This window comes from Dermacentor andersoni, chromosome 2, assembly GCF_023375885.2.
Source record: "Dermacentor andersoni chromosome 2, qqDerAnde1_hic_scaffold, whole genome shotgun sequence".
NCBI lineage: Eukaryota > Metazoa > Arthropoda > Arachnida > Ixodida > Ixodidae > Dermacentor > Dermacentor andersoni.
The window spans coordinates 127,025,280-127,041,489 of record NC_092815.1 but is presented as its reverse complement, the minus strand read 5'-3'; the positions used below and the strand labels follow the sequence as shown (position 1 = coordinate 127,041,489).

The window sequence follows — 16,210 nt, the reverse complement described above, 5'->3', positions numbered from 1 at the left end:
AAGCCGTGTCTACAACGACTTGGTGGAGAGGAACCAACCAGACGCCTGTTCACTCGCGACGAAAGAAAAAAAAAAAAACTACAGCGAATAAATAGTGGTCATATTGAGTGAAAACGTTTTGATGAACGCATCATGTATATGCTAATAGGTCGCAGACATGGTAAGCAGGCCTGGAATTATAGGGCGCATTGCCAGGAAGAACTCGCTGTAACCATTTACATAAATTATGGCAGGTCGCAAAAGTGACATTTCCGCTTGCCCCAAGGGTGAGAGAAAGAGCAGATGTCCGGGGACAGCGTTATCGACCATGACCTTCTAGTCATCCACGGGGAGGCCGACACGTTCTGACTTTCCTTGGCACATTTCTGAGTGATTTAATCTGATCTCAACGGCTTGTTTTGACGGAAGATTGCTACAGCAGTTGCTAAAAAAAAAGAGAAAGAAAAGAGAAATGAAATAGAATTACGCTTAAACGAAACCTTTCAGAAAACGATGAAGGACAGGAACATCGATGAATAGAAATAGAAATTTGGCCAGGAAATGACAGCTTTGTAATGATTGCCGGTTACAGCTATCAAAAACAATCAGGGTAGAGAAACACGACAGATAAAGCGCCCTTCCCCGCATCCACAAGGATCCGCAATATTCATAAATCATTTTAAAGCGGACGTCTACGTTTTGCAAGCACTGCCACTTTCGTGCAGACGACAAATCGCGTTTCGGATTTTCTCCGACGGCACAGTTAGAGGCGTACGCAGCGCAAAGCCGTCTACGCGCGGACAAGCTTGAACCAGCGCTAACCAGGCACCAGTTAAGTTACCAGCGCCTGGTACCGACATACTCATCCACGCGTTCGTGTTTTGTTTTCTTTTGCAGCGCTCGAGAACTCCACGCCCACCAGGTACCAGCAGAGAAGAAAAATACTTGAGCAAGACACGACCACTCACGTACCGGTCCAGTGACGACGTAGGAACCCTTGTTGCTCCGCCACAACATCTCGCCGGGCGCGCGTGGTATATTGCATTCACGAAACAGTAGGAGGAAAAGCGCACTCGGCCACGAAAAGCGACGTGGAAGACACGAGCCCGCAGAAAGGGGCTGCACTCGAGACACCTTCGTCGCAATGTCCACGGAAACGATCCTGGTGGCACGCGCGGAGCACGCAAGCAACCATAAGGCACGTGGCCCGCTCGCCGTCTCCGAGAGAGTGGTCAATCCGGGAAGACGAGCCCGGCCGTACAAGCGAGGAAGCGTGCAATAAAAAACCCCGACGGCGGCGGCGGCGGCGGCAGGGCTGCGGCGACGGCTTTTCCGCCAGCGCAACAACTGACGTCTCCTCCTCGACCGCTACCGTCGCCTCGCCGGCGGTCCATTTCTTTCTCCGTTCTTCTCTACTCCTTTCGAACGCACTGGATGGCGACGCCCTCCCCTCTCCAGCACAGTTGCGTTCGCGTGTAACGAAAGGGCAGCCGCGCAGGTGTGTGTACATACAAGTGGCAGCGAGAGCGGGGAGTTGACGTGTAGGAGAGAAGCGGGAGAGGGAACTCTTTCCAGCCTGTTGGAGCAGAAGAAAGGCGCGTAGCGGAGACAAAAAAGGACGCGGAGACAACAAAGACCAAATGTCAGTGGCAGCCACGCGCAGAGCAAGGAGAACATGGCTTGGAAGAAAGCTTAAGAAACAAGGTTGCTGGGGAGGGACAGAGAGAGGTAGGGGGGGGGGGGGGGGGGGAGGCTGTCGCTATCTTCTGCTCATGTGCGTCTGGGCACGCTCCTCCTTGTCGGACTGGTCAAGCGTCCGGCATAGACCGCACGCGCGGACGCAGGAGCGAGGGGCAAAGCGAGAGGAGAGAAACGTCAGGCAAGGGGCCTGACCGGACTGCCGAGTCCAACGCGCAGGGGCACCTGCGTTCGGCGATTCGCTCGGCCCTTTTCTTACTAAAGGCTGCCGGCGGCAGGGCGAACGCGACGCGCGCCCGCGCTTCGATGTTTGCCAGCGGCGCCGTTTGGCAGCGTCGGCGGCGGCGTGCCGCTTCCATTGCGCCAAGTGGGGCGCGCGTGCCGCAGGCCGGCAAAGGAACGCCGCCGTATTTCCGACCGGCGGCGCCACGGCAGTCACGGAACGACCCACAGCCAGCGGCCGAGACGTCTCGCACTGCACCGGCGACCGAGCCAAGCCGAGTTGGCTGAGCTGCCTCCTTTTTTCTTTTTTTTCGCGTGCCTCTACCGCAAACTCCCGTGTGTATCTCGGGCCCTTAACCTCGCGCGCAAGAAAACAACACCAAAGAAAGGGTAATAATAATTTAGCCTACTAAAGGTACGAGCCATCGCAAAAAAGGAACTGTCAGGGAGCCGTTGTCGACTACGAGGAAGTGACATTTCTTCGTATTCCATTTTTTTTCTCTTCTTTTTGCAATAGAACGTGTACCTCTCACATCAAATGATCTGCACCTCTGTCAACTCTTCTAGGACACCTTGAAACGAGGTGCCTCAATTTATATAGTATACTGTGGAATGAACAGACTTTCACACTTGTTAGGCACTAGTATATTGCGGGAAATTTCCGTGTCACCCGCCATGTTGGCTCCGCGGCTATGGCTGCCTGCAGCTGTGCACGAGGCCACGGATTCGACTACCGATCGCTGCGGCCGTGTTTCGGTGGGGACGAAATGCGTAAACGCTCATTCGCTTGGAATTTACGTGCACGTTAAACAACCCCCGGTGGTCCAAATTATTTGGGAGCACTGCTTTGACAATGTCCATGCGCGCGGCAGCATTGCCTATGGTTACATAATGAACCAACTAGCCCAAACCAAACCTTTATTGCTTTTATAACCCACTGTGCAGCTTTGGGATATTAAATTCCGCCATCTTGTTGTTGTTTTTTGAATTTTCGAGGAGGCTGTCGCCCTTTAGTGACGCTTTATCACTGTTGTTATCTAAGATTCGGTAACCCCAGCCATTTGACGCAAATAAAGATGGCCAGCCCCTCATTCAAGAACTTACTCGCGAAGATCTCCCCTACTCTACTGTATCGCAAAACAAATCCGCTCACCCCCATGGCTTGGTGGTTTCAAATAATTAATTGTTGGGATAGTTGCTTTTGCGTAGCACTTGTCCTTGGCTCCCTTTCTTGTGTCTGTGACTGTTTGCCGCGCTAATTTACCTATACAGTTTTGCCACTCTAAAGCTGGACGATCCGGAAGCTGGACGATTCTTCACTTCTTACATTTCTGCGCCCCTCCCCCCCTTATAGTGTAGCAAACCGCCTTTTCAGTTCTTTCAGTTTGGCTGTATTGCTTTTTCTGTGTGCTAGAAGGTTTGTTTCACTCAAGCTTCTGCGTTTATTTTGATCGATGTTTTTAGTGTACTATTCCTCCTGCATCAGTCTGCTGTATGTGTTAACATTTGGAACTGATATTACGCATGCTTCCTTCCGTAATAACTTATTGGCCTTGAAGGTCTGTAAAAAAAGAAAGAAATTCAGGCAGCACTCTTCTACGATGACTATTGAAGCATGCGAATTGCAATCTTCTTAACGTGAAAAGGACTTCGGAGTAATTTTGAAGGAGTTATTTCTTTTCAGTGAAGAGGCGCTGTGAACGACGTTAGACCCACGAAAGTGGTTAGATAGACAGCCAGAAAGAGCGCTTGTATGATAATGTCAAGAATGCTATTTGCATTATAAAGACGGAGGGACGGACGGACGGTTTTCCTCGCTGGGTTAGCATAGAAATGCTTCCGCATTTAATAAACAAATAAATATGTTCTCTGCCTTCCTCCTTTCTTTCGTCTCTGTCTCACTCCACGTACTACGCGGTGTTTCACGGTACACACTTGCTCATGCGCAGCCAATGACGCAAAGAGAAAGTGCGCCTGGAGAACGCGTCGCAGCTTCGCAGTGTAACGAGGGTGGCAGCGTTGCACACGCTGGCCAGGCGATGGCGTGACGACAGAGAGGGCGCGCGCGAAGAATAAAAGGGGGCGGACACCCCGAAACAAAAGACGAGCGTCTTATCTGACGCACACGCGCGCGCGATCGAGATAAGAGAAGCGCGTGGTCCACGCCACACTCCGTACGCGAACAAGTCATACGGTGCGTGCGTGCGCGCGTGCGTAATCGAGTGTCGTATATACGGCCCGAAAAGAGAGATAACGGTTTCACGGACGACGCCTACGAGATAATGCGTCAACGCCCGCAGTCATGGTGTAGAGGCTCCGCAGTGGCTCCCGTTTGTGGCGCAACGAAGACAGAATGAGGCCAATAGCACGCCGAAAACAAGCGGATATATAAACTAGGAAGAAAAACAAGAAAAAAATGTAAATGACAAGCGACGCCCCTCACGGCGCGGATATCAATCCTCTGGCGTGAAGACGCATATCTTCTGACTTTGTTTAAGCCTTGTCGTCGTGGGTAGTTTTAGTGAGACGGAAAATATATCGGCTACACCAGTTCTCTCCATCCCATATCATATGAATAAATAAATAAATAAATAAATAAATAAATAAATAAAACTGAGCAGAAAACGATGATCAAGGAGAGGCCGGCGCGACGATGCGTTCAAGCAGCGTCTTACTGCTGTTCACACCAATACTTATAAATGTGGGATACACTTCGCAGTCTGTACATGAAGGATCGTTCACAAAGGTTGTTGTTCTTGTTTAGTGCCTTTTCATTAAACCACCTTCTATCCTCCCTTTCTGTCACAACGACACAGCTTCAACGGCCAAAATTTGCGGCGCCATTTCAACAACGAGCGTTTCTGGTTCAGTCGGCAGAAGCAGAGCGCTAACATCTCAGCATTCTCTCTGCGCAGTCAACGCGCAGAAAAAAAAAATCGCAGCGAGAAGAGAGAACGTCGGAAAGCTGACGGGAAGTGTGAGTCATAACGCCGCCTTGTCCACCTTTCCACGCTTGTTTCATCCTTGCAAGAACATTCAGTTTCGTCAAACTTTACCTTTAAGCTATACGCCCGTCAACGAATGGTAGTAGAACAAATGAACTATGCACGTATATCGGCACATAACGAGAAAAGCAAATTCAGCAAGAAAATTTAATGCTCCGCTATATAGAACGCTCACGAAAAAAAGAAAACAAATACTATGGGGGCACCAAAGCAATTTTTATGCTGTGTAAGTGCGACATCATTACTTGACGTTGTGTGTGCCGCCGAGTTTAGTGTAGCGCTGGAATGTTGCTGAGCTAAGTGCTGCTGCGTTATGTTTAAGAGTGTAATGTTGCGACTTATGAGGTTGCAAAAATGTAAGACGACAAGCCTGTCGCTATGCGATCTCTCAGCTGAGAAAGGGAGAAGTAAACTTTATTAGAGGCGTAAATTAGTAGTTTAGACCCTGGCAAACGAGCTAACGTGGAGGCCGTGTGACCGCGATGCCGTTAGCCCGCTCTGCCAGCACGACCTGCCATTCTGGATCATCCGGATGTCGTGTCGTCGTCGTCGGACGGGTGCATGAAGCGTGCTGCATCTTATTCGTCATCCTTGTCCACGGTTTCCGGCGACGGCGTCTGCGGGTCCGCCGGAAAGCGAAAGGCAGAGCGAGCTGCTGGCAACTCGCCGTGCTCGCTTCGCTGTACTCTGTTCGTTACTCCGCAGCCGCTCGCTTTGCCATCCAGTGAATTGCCCGCCAGGCAGAGCCAAACCACGTGCGCGGACACGAACATATTCATCACTGTCGCCTGTTACGTCGCTGGCACGATGTAACAGTTCTTCTCCGGGCCGCCGCGCGCGCCCGAGCAGGTCACCGTGTCTTGAAAGCCATCTGCGACGGGGACAGAGTCCACCCTTGCGCTGTGTTTTCGCAGCTTAGCTCACGTCGATGCGAGACGCAGTACGAAGGTCAATTCGCTCGCTGCTGCTGCCGCGATTCTTCACTCCGGCGTTCTGAATCGCGTATCCGCGGTCATGGAGTGAGGTATGTTCATGTTTACTAGTGCGCGCGACGCCATGCGTGTTAACTTAGATAGTATGCCTATCTTTACAGGCTTATATGGCCGATAAAACTACTATCCTTACTTCGTATAGCTGTGCACTAATTTGCTACCGCAATCGATGGGTCGAACCCGCCGTGGTTGCTTAGTGGCTAGGGTGTTGGGCTGCTACGCACGAGGACGCGGGATCGAATCCCGGCTACGGCGGCCGTATTTAGATGGGCGCGAAAACACCCGTGTGCTTAGATGTACGTTAAAGAAGCCCATGTGGTCACAATTTCCGGAGGCAGCCCCCTACGGCGTGCCTCATAATCAGATCGTGGTTTTGCCACGTAAAACACAACAATTTTTTGAAAAATTTAAATCGATATTTCGCGTTCCGAGCGAAACTGCGATATTTTCTTAATTAGATGAAGATGACGTAATTTGTGTGCCGTTTTTCTTCAACAGCCTTTCGCCACTGCTTTCTGATGACGACGCACGCACAATGAGCAAAGTACTGCTGTCGCATTAAATATGCTTTCTCGTTTTTTTAGCCTGTCTGTGACCCGCCGAGGTTGCTTACTGGCTTTAGCGTTGCGCTGTTAAGCACGAGGTCACGGTATCAAATCCCGGCCGCATTTCGATGGGGGCGAAATGACAGAGGGCCCGCGCACTGGGTGCAGGTTGAAGAACACCAGGTGGTCCAAATTAATCAGGAGTACCCCAGTAAGGTGTGCATAATAATGAAGTTGCAATTTTGGCGGGTAAAAGCCCGAAATGTAATATAATAACCGTCTGACTATGTTCCACGCGCCTTATAATGTGAGCGTCCATTCTGGGGAGGGAGGATTTCGGGGGCCATTTCTGTCAAGGTCCCGAAAGCCTCCTCGGCGTCGCAAAATGTGGGCGCAGGCGGGGGCACATACACGTTCGAAGGGCCCCGAAGAGTGTGGCGATTGCGGCCAGAGAACGGAGCAGTGATCGTCGTTCGGCGTGCCTTGTTATTTGAGGGGCGTGCGCGAGCGCGTCCACGGACACTCTACGCGGCGCCTTCTAGTCACATGTTTTTCCGAGTCGTGACGTCGCCCCCGTCGAGGGCCCAGCTTTATCAAAACAGATACAAAAGACACTGCGGGATGCTCCAGGGATGCACGAACGCTATCTGTCTGTTCGCTCGGGCAAAGGTATTTTTCCGTCCTTCGCCGCGCGGGGTCTTCTCTGACGCAATGGCCTCGCCCTCCCCCCTCCTTCTCCCCGCTGCACAGAAAGGGACGAGTATACGACGGCCAGTGGTAAACAGGATGCGCGAATGGGAGAAGAAAGTATTCGCGACTCCGCACATAAAGCTCGCCGGACATGAGTGATGAAAGGATAAGGACCGGGTGCGCGCGTCGCGAGCAATTCCGTTTTACCGCAGCAAAGCCACGCACAGCACATCTGACATGCAGTAAAGCGCACGTAGGTACAGCATGCGTGCATTAGAGGAGAGCGACGAGCAAACGATTTGAATGAAGCCTCAGATAACAAGTAAGCCGCTTCCGACCGTGCTTCCGAAACGCAATTCTCGCGCGCGAACTTGTACCCTACGCGCTTGGGACGATGAACTGTGTTGCATATATAGCATAAGCCACTGGCGCCCATGGTGACGAAAAAAGTTTACTTTATGATATGCGCAAGGAATACTGCCTTTACTTGCTTACACACAAACACTAAATGCCTGCATCACGAGAAAAGCCTCCGTACACGAGTTTTAATCGGTCCTGCACGCCGTTTTTATGTTCCAGTGGGCCTTATCGATTGCGGTATATACTACCTAAATTTGACTGGTTGCTCGGCGCTTACCTTCCATGTGATTTCCTAATTTCGTAGAGCTCACTGAATACCCTTTTTTTTTTGTCTAAATACGAGCCCTTACACCCCCCACCCCCCTCCCCCATCCCCAACCCGTTAAACACTGCTAAGAATGGCGAGCTGCAAGGAAAAATTGCCACCCAATTACGACTGGGGGACAAGGCGCGCATCCCCCACTCTCCGTCGCTGCAGCTAGACTGCGTTCGAAGAAGCGGGCTTTGTGCTCAAAACCGCCTCCATCCACGAGCCCCATCTCCGTTTTGACGAAACGGGTTCGACGGACGAACTATTGTGCCCGAGGTCCCCAGCGCGAACCTGATTTTGCTACGCATGAGCAAGCCGCGGCGGGACAACGAGCTACCCAGAATGTCTCCGAGCTTCCCGGAACGACTCCCCTCTGTCGTCGGCTCCAGTCCTTCGCACCTGTGTGTTTGCGTGTGTGTAGGCGTAAACGATACTGCGGAACGACTCCCCTCTGTCGTCGGCTCCAGTCCTTCGCACCTGTGTGTTTGCGTGTGTGTGTGCGTAAACCGGTCTGCGGAGCGGCGGCGAATTTACAATGAGTAAACGAACGCTCGCGTCACCTTGTCGCGGGAGGCGGCTAGTTTTGCGATGACGAAACGAACATTCGCTGCCTTGCATCGCCAGAGGACCGAGTGTTTAAAAACGGCTGTTGGGCGGAGGCTCGACACACTTCTCTCGTGCAGTCAGGTTGGACTGACACACTTTTCTCTTGAGCAGTCATGTTGGACTGACACTCTTTTTCTTAAGCAGTCATGTTAGACTGATTTAAATTCTGTAAATAAACCCATTTTCCTCGTTATCGATGAGAAGCAGTTCTTCCCTTCATCAACGTCCTCAGCGTGTTTAAGTTGGACGACGGCATGGGCCAGCTACCTTCGAATTCATGCCGGACTCCAATCTTGGCAACGGATCTCGAGCGATGGGATTGAGCCCCCAATCCTGACAACACTAGTGCTTTGCCCGAGACGGGTTCTCCAGTCGGCGCCAAAAGACAGACGATGACCGCCACTGATATTCCTCTCCACGCAGCTCCTTAGCGATATTATGAATGTCACATATATTGTTTTATGAGCGTTGATATGCATCGCGCCTCTAAATTCCTACGTGCAGTATAAATTAGAAAAAAAAGCTAACATATCTGGATCTGGCCTCCGATTAGGCATAATTTGTGACATTCTTCTGTCGTTACGAGGCCGCGCTTATTTTTGTCAAGCGAAATACTTTATTGACCTCTCTATCGGCACATGGAATTTTGATGCAGAGCACGATGTCGCGGGTGCGATTCCCAATCGTGGCGGCTCCATCTCGATGGCAACGAATTGCAAAAAAAAAAGAAAGAAAGAAGAAAAGGAATCCAAAGACGAAAACACTCGTACGCTTAGATTTAGGTGCAAAAAACCTTAGGTGGTCAAAATTAATCCGGAGCCCTCACCTAGGGCGTGTGCCATAGTCCAGTCTCGCATTGGGACGTTTTTTAAACCCCACGGACCAATGTACCTATCACCATTGTTCCGCGAGTATGACCCGTACTAATAGGCACCGTTCTTTGTACAAGCATGCGACGTGTCATCGTCCTCTTCTGGCAGCATATGTAACACGTGTCGATGCGAGCGCTGGGAGCTTGACTCAAGCGGTATGTGCTCTTTGCAACGCCATCCAGCATGCACCTTCCAGGGCAGCCGCTAAATGTCACTGATCGAGAGGTGAAATGCCATCAGGCGATACTTTGACGTCTGCGACACCGAGTGCTCGACACGTGCTACTAAGGAAGACGAGGGGCGCGGGACGTATCGAGACGGATATGAACGGATACCTGTTGAGCGAGATCGAACCTAATCAGTCAGGGTGTTATTGGTACCGAGTAACCTATCTGGCAAAACACAGTTGGCATGCGACATTTTTCCTGAAACTGAAGCCGAACGGGGAACAAAAAAGAAGAAAAACATTCGTCTGCCGTTTCTACAAATGATGTTGACGGTCATTCCAAGCACATGAACGAACGTTCGCTCGTCATCGTCTTCATCGACATCAGTCGCTTCTTAGTCACTAATTTCTTACGACAGTGCGCTCTCTATCCTCTCTAACGACGGGACGCTGTGTTGAAACAAAATGACGCACGCCAGCCCGTCAGCTGCACTCATGACCACCGAGATTCGGGGTGGTGTGCCACCCGATCTCAGAAACTATGGTGCATTATAGTGCCTAGTATATTGTGGCCGCGACGCGAGGTTAAGTTTCCGGCGATTCCGGCAAAACCACGTTCTCGTATATAAGCTGAACGCCAACTTTCGACAGTCCTTGTTAAATGTAGAGTGTACATCGGCCTACAACCGCGTCAATGCGGTATTGAACGACGATAAAGCCAAAGTCTTGGTATACGTCTCGACTAGGTACACACGCACGCACCTGTCTTGTGTTTCTGTCCTTCGCGTTTGTCGTGTTTTCCACGCTGTGCCTGCATTATTTCTAAGTATAATATTTTTGAACATTCTGAACAAAGGACAAATAGTTTAAGTGGTTACCCATACACATGATGAAATGGAATTCACAGAAGTCGATCGTAAGAACACCAGCGAAAGCGGAGCCACAAAATGTCTCGCTGACTGCTGAAACGCTTATCTAGGAGCTGCAATTCTTATTCATTCAGCACGCGAGGCAAACCCACGCCATTTCTCAGCACACAGGCTCACCAGACTTCCTGCACAATGCAGGGTTGAATTGATATATACATATATATATCAGTTTTTGTTGTTGTGTAGCTATGCCGTATGGCAGCCCGCATCGAAACAAATGCTTCTATAAGCGATAGAGATAGGTGGTAACTGATTTTGGTTGCAGGAAAGGAAACAAACAAATAAAACGAGCGTTCGACCAGTGCATAGAACACAGAAAGCGAATCTCGTAAACACATAAGGCACATTCGCCACGTACTCGCGTTACGTCTTTTTCGAACCGCCAACATCAGAGTGCCGTCCGCGACAGTTCTCGCTGGTGGAAAACGCTTCGGACGGCAATTTAGACATACAGAATTCATTTGCATGCGGACGCTGTCACAGAGACCATGGTACTTCGAAACACACACACACACACGCGCGCACACACACACACACACACACACACACCCACACACACACACACACACACACACACACTTGTGTGGCTGAAAATAAAACAAAAGGAAAGGAAAAGAAAAAGGGAACATTCGACCAACGTCTGCATTTATCGCAGGCGTTGTATCGCAGGCAGCCGTTTCGTAGTATCCAGTTGCTCACGCTAATCAGTGTGTGTTCTATAAAACCAACGTTCGGTCTACCCATAATGTCGAATCATGCCGTTTGCGCTCTCGCCTGGTGCTTGTTTGACAATACTTGTTTTACTAACCCGTTGCTTAAAGAACAGCTATTTCGCTTCCCGCCTACGCCTCCTCTCGCCGCTAATACGAATTAAAAGTGGGATTTCCTCACATGCCCGTATACTGTTGTAATCGTACCGCTGGCACGAGTTGTTGGTATCTCGGTGCTGACGCCCGTTATTGCCAATGGGTCGCAAGCCCCAAGGGTAGCGTTGGCCTGGCGGCCTGGGGCACTGGAAGCATCCGAAGGTCCCGGCAAAGCATGAGAAGACTGGTAACAGAACAACTTGTTTATTCTAACATAGCAAAAGAGCGGCCGGTCAGGTCGACCGAATTGGAGAGACGGGAGAGCACGTAACTCAACAGTACAAATCGGAGCCTCTCCCCTGGCGTCCGGGGGCAGCTGCTCTTATACTCTCGGCGTCGCGGTCCAAAAGGGAAGGAGGGAAGGTCACGGGATGAAGGTCACGGGACGGCGCAGCAGGGGCCCACGACGGCGCGAGCGGTTGAGCCGAGAGACCTCCAGGCCCCTCATTCGGGGAACTCCGCTCCCCGGCTGCCGCGCTTTGACAAGCGAGGGCACACACACACACACGCACACACGAAGACACGTGGCACTGAAACACGCCTGGACACGCTTGGCGGGTAGGCGTTGCGGCGTCGTTGAACGGGCCAAAATGTCCGCCGCTTTGAACAAAGCCCCGGCGTCCGTTGCATCCGCGCCGGCATTACCGCGCGTTGTAGGCGAAACGTAACAGACCGCCCCGCCGGGGGAAGGAGATCCCGATGGTCAGGGGACTGCATCCGCTGTCCGGAGGGATGTCGCTCGATGATGCTCATAACCGAAGTCGGGCGTCCTTTGGCGTTTCTTGAGCGCAGCGCACAGAGAAGCCCTCGTTCTCACGTTCAGGTGCCCACAGGACACTGCAAAGTGACTTCGGGAGAGTTGACATTTTTATTCTCGTTTCCGGCAAGCGTTAGAACCACGCCTGAAAGTCAACCGCTCAGTCAGCAAGCACGGCACAACCCTCACTAAGCCCTGCCAGGCTCTTTCCCCTTTTATACTGCTGCCTAGTTCCTTACAGTAGTTTAGCAGCACTCAGAACGCGTCCACAAATCGGAAAATTGCACTAGAAAGCACATCATCACTTTGAAACACTATACAAAAGCAATAAGTTAAAAATCCTGCCTCAGGAAGAAAAACATCAGTAACAAGCAATTTTGAGGCTGATTCTCACGTTAGGGGCTTCGACTTAAGCCATCGGCGTTACCGTTGAGACTCCCCTTTTTGTAACGCACCTCAAAGGAATATTGTTGCAAAGCGAGGCTCCAGCGCAGGAGGCGGCCATTTTTGGGAGAGATGGTCTGCAGCCATTGGAGAGGGCAGTGATCCGTTTCAATGATAAACCTCGAGCCGGCTAGGTAACATGACAATTTCTGAACGGCCCACACGATACACGCACACTCTTTCTCGGTGGCGCTATACGCCTGCTCACGACTGGTCAGCTTACGACTAGCATACAGGACGGGGTGTTCTACTTCTCCATTTTCCCGTTGGCACAGTACAACGCCCATGCCTCGCTCACTAGCATCACACTGAACAACGAACCCTTTTGTGTAGTCGGGCGATCGTAGCACAGGCTGGCTTGTTAGGGCGCTCTTTAGGGCGCTAAAAGCTCTTTCCTTCGTCTCATCCCAGACGACTGTTTGCGGCTCTGTCTTTCTTAGAGCATCCGTCAAGGGAGCCGCGATATCAGAGTACCTGGGGATGTACCTCTGATAGTAGCCGGCGACACCTAAGAACGACCGAATATCGGTCTTCGTGCGCGGTTGCGGGAAGTCTCGCACAGCGGCCACCTTTATTTCAGAGGGGCGGCGACGACCCCGACCAATCACGTGTCCGAGGTAGACAACCTCGGCCTGTGCTAACTGGCACTTGGGAGCCTTGACTGTCAAGCCCGCATCGCGCAGGCGGGTTAGCACTGCCCGCAAGTGCGCCACATGCTCAGGCCAGGATGCGGAGAATATCGCTACGTCGTCTAGATACGGTAAAGCGAATTCTTGCTGTCCCCGCAACACTTTATCCATGAGGCTTGAAAAGCAGTATGGCGCGTTCTTCAAACCAAAACTCAAAACTTTAGGACGGAATGTCCCCATTGGTGAAATGAACGCCGCATACCTACTAGCCTCTTCTGTAAGTGGAACCTGCCAATAACCCCTGACAAGATCTAGGGTGGAAATAAACTGAGCGCTACTCACTCTCTCAAGGCGCTCCTCGATGTTAGGGATCGGATAAATTTGATCCTTAGTGATGGCATTAAGCCTGCGGTAGTCGACGCAAGGACGAGGTTCCTTGCCCGGTACCTCAACTAAAATCAAAGGGGAGGTATAATCACTCTCACCCGCTTCAATAACACCGAGCTGTAGCATTTTCTTTACCTCAGCCTCCATAATATCGCTCTGGCGGGGTGACACCCGGTACGCCTTGGATCGTACTGGCTCTGGGGAGGTAAGTTCTATGTCATGAGTAAGGACAGAAGTCCTACCAGGCCTCCCAGAGAACAGACCTTGAAACTCTTGTAAGAGCTGGTGTAGTTCTGTTTTCTGCTCAGGCGACAGCGATGCTTTACTTATTAAGTCACTAATGACTTGATCGGTGTCTTTCCTGTTCGTCACTGAGCCTAGTCCCGGAAGCTCGACCGGAAGCTCTTCTAAATTTCCCGCATCGGGAATTTCCTCTCCAGTATCTGGTGCCTTTAACGCTACAGGCTCAATTTTATCCCGTTCGGGCGTGCTCTGACTACCAGCTTGCTGCGCCTCTGACCCTTTTTCATCGTTCAACAACGTCGGTCCCGCAACTACCGCCTTTGCAGCGAGCTCCCGAACCTTCGATCTGGTTAAGGCCTGAACGCTAGCCTCACCAAACAAAAGCCCCTTCTCGCGCAGGAGGTGATCGGACCTGTTCGAAAATAGGTACGGGTACTGGGGGGGCAGCATAGATGACACTGCGGCCTCCGTCTCAAGTGCTCCGAAAGGTCCTTCAATAAGCACTTTTGCTACCGGCAGACACACGCTATGAGCTTCCACTGCTTGCTTGATCCATGCGCACTCGCCCGTGAACATATCGGGTTCTACGTAAGAGGGATGAACTACATCCATCGTAGCTGCGGTATCGCGAAGCACTCGGCACTCTTTCCCGTTCACGAGGAGGTCTCGCATGTAAGGCTCGAGAAGCTTGATGTTCTCGTCAGTGCTGCCTAATGAAAAAAACACGACTTTTGGTTTTGTTTCTGGGCACTGCGCCGAAAAGTGACCCGGCTTCTGGCACGTATAACACAGGCGCGCTTGCCTCGCCTCGAACCGCTTTCTGCGTTCGGCTTCGGCTGCCGCTGTCTCCTTACGTTCGGTCGGACTGCTTTCACTCGCATCCGAACTGCGTGTGTCCCCCTTTGCTCTCATGGGCGTGAACTTTGGCCTCTCAAACTTGGAGCCAAATTCACCCTTTTGACCGTCCTTAGCTCCACGAGCCCGACGCGTCACAAACTCCTCGGCTAACTCAGCGGCTCTAGCCACCGTACTAACGTCTGGCCTATCCAAGACCCAATACCGCACGTTCTCAGGTAACCGACTATAAAACTGTTCTAGCCCGAAACACTGCAGAACTTTCTCGTGGTCACCAAACGCTTTCTCTTCTTTGAGCCACTCCTGCATGTTTGACATTAGCCTGTAGGCAAACTCTGTATACGACTCACTTCTGCCTTTCTCATTTTCCCGGAACTTCCGACGGAACGCCTCCGCTGACAGCCGGTACTTTTTTAGCAGACTCGATTTCACTTTGTCGAAATCCTCTGCCTCCTCTCTCTCCAAGCGAGCGACTACGTCGGCCGCCTCGCCGGGTAGCAAAGTGAGCAAGCGCTGTGGCCACGTTTCCCGAGAGAACCCCTGCTTCTCGCACGTTCGCTCAAAGTTAACCAGGAACAAACCAATGTCCTCTCCAAGCTTAAACGGCCGCATCAGGTCAGTCATTTTGAACAATACTCGTTCTCCTGCACCGTGTGCCTGACTTCCATTACGAGCGCGTTCCATCTCTATCTCGAGACGCTTCAATTCCAAAGCGTGTTCACGCTCTTCTTTTTCTTTCTGTTCTATAAGTTCGCGCTCATGTCTTTTTGCCCGCTCCTCAATGGTCTCAAGGCAATCCGACAGCTCGTCATCCTCAGCTTCTAACTCAAGAATAGCCCTTAGCAGTTCTGGTTTTCTGAGTTTGTCTGAGACATCCAGACCCAACTCTCTTGCAAGCTCCAGCAATATCGGTTTGCGCAACGACTTCAAATCCATGGCTGCTCTGAATGCTGCTTTCTCTACTGCCTACTATTGTCTTGCCGCAAACTAACCCGGCAGCAACGACAACCCCAATTACCAGCTCTGTTTCTAACACTAACAAAAGCCTGGCAAAACTCAGAAGAAGAAAGTCCCGCACTCACCAAACCTCGCAGCCAAGACTTCAGCGCAGTCGTTCCGCTGCAGGCAACCAGTCATCACACAGGGCTCGTTGCACTGCTCCCGGATGGTCGTTGTGCTGCTCAGCATACAGTCAACCGCATCTCTTCGCTGCTGGCCTCCGTTGTCGCGATCTCACCGCTGGCAACCAGATGTAGGAATCGTACCGCTGGCACGAGTTGTTGGTATCTCGGTGCTGACGCCCGTTATTGCCAATGGGTCGCAAGCCCCAAGGGTAGCGTTGGCCTGGCGGCCTGGGGCACTGGAAGCATCCGAAGGTCCCGGCAAAGCATGAGAAGACTGGTAACAGAACAACTTGTTTATTCTAACATAGCAAAAGAGCGGCCGGTCAGGTCGACCGAATTGGAGAGACGGGAGAGCACGTAACTCAACAGTACAAATCGGAGCCTCTCCCCTGGCGTCCGGGGGCAGCTGCTCTTATACTCTCGGCGTCGCGGTCCAAAAGGGAAGGAGGGAAGGTCACGGGATGAAGGTCACGGGACGGCGCAGCAGGGGCCCACGACGGCGCGAGCGGTTGAGCCGAGAGACCTCCAGGC

At 51.6% G+C, this 16,210-nt stretch overlaps 1 protein-coding gene across 6 annotated transcripts in view; it reads right to left on the bottom strand.

Annotated features, from left to right (window-relative positions):
* Positions 1-16,210, bottom strand: part of Epac (Exchange protein directly activated by cAMP) — a 794,549-nt gene that overhangs the window by 240,076 nt on the left and 538,263 nt on the right. The window contains exon 1 of one of the 6 annotated variants that reach the window (XM_050187985.3): positions 952-1,315. The exons of the other annotated variants lie outside the window; for them this stretch is intronic. Coding sequence (XP_050043942.1) covers positions 952-996 — 45 coding nt within the window. The 5' untranslated portion in view covers positions 997-1,315. Of the gene's footprint in view, positions 1-951; positions 1,316-16,210 lie in introns of those variants that run through there. 6 annotated transcript variants of the gene reach the window in all.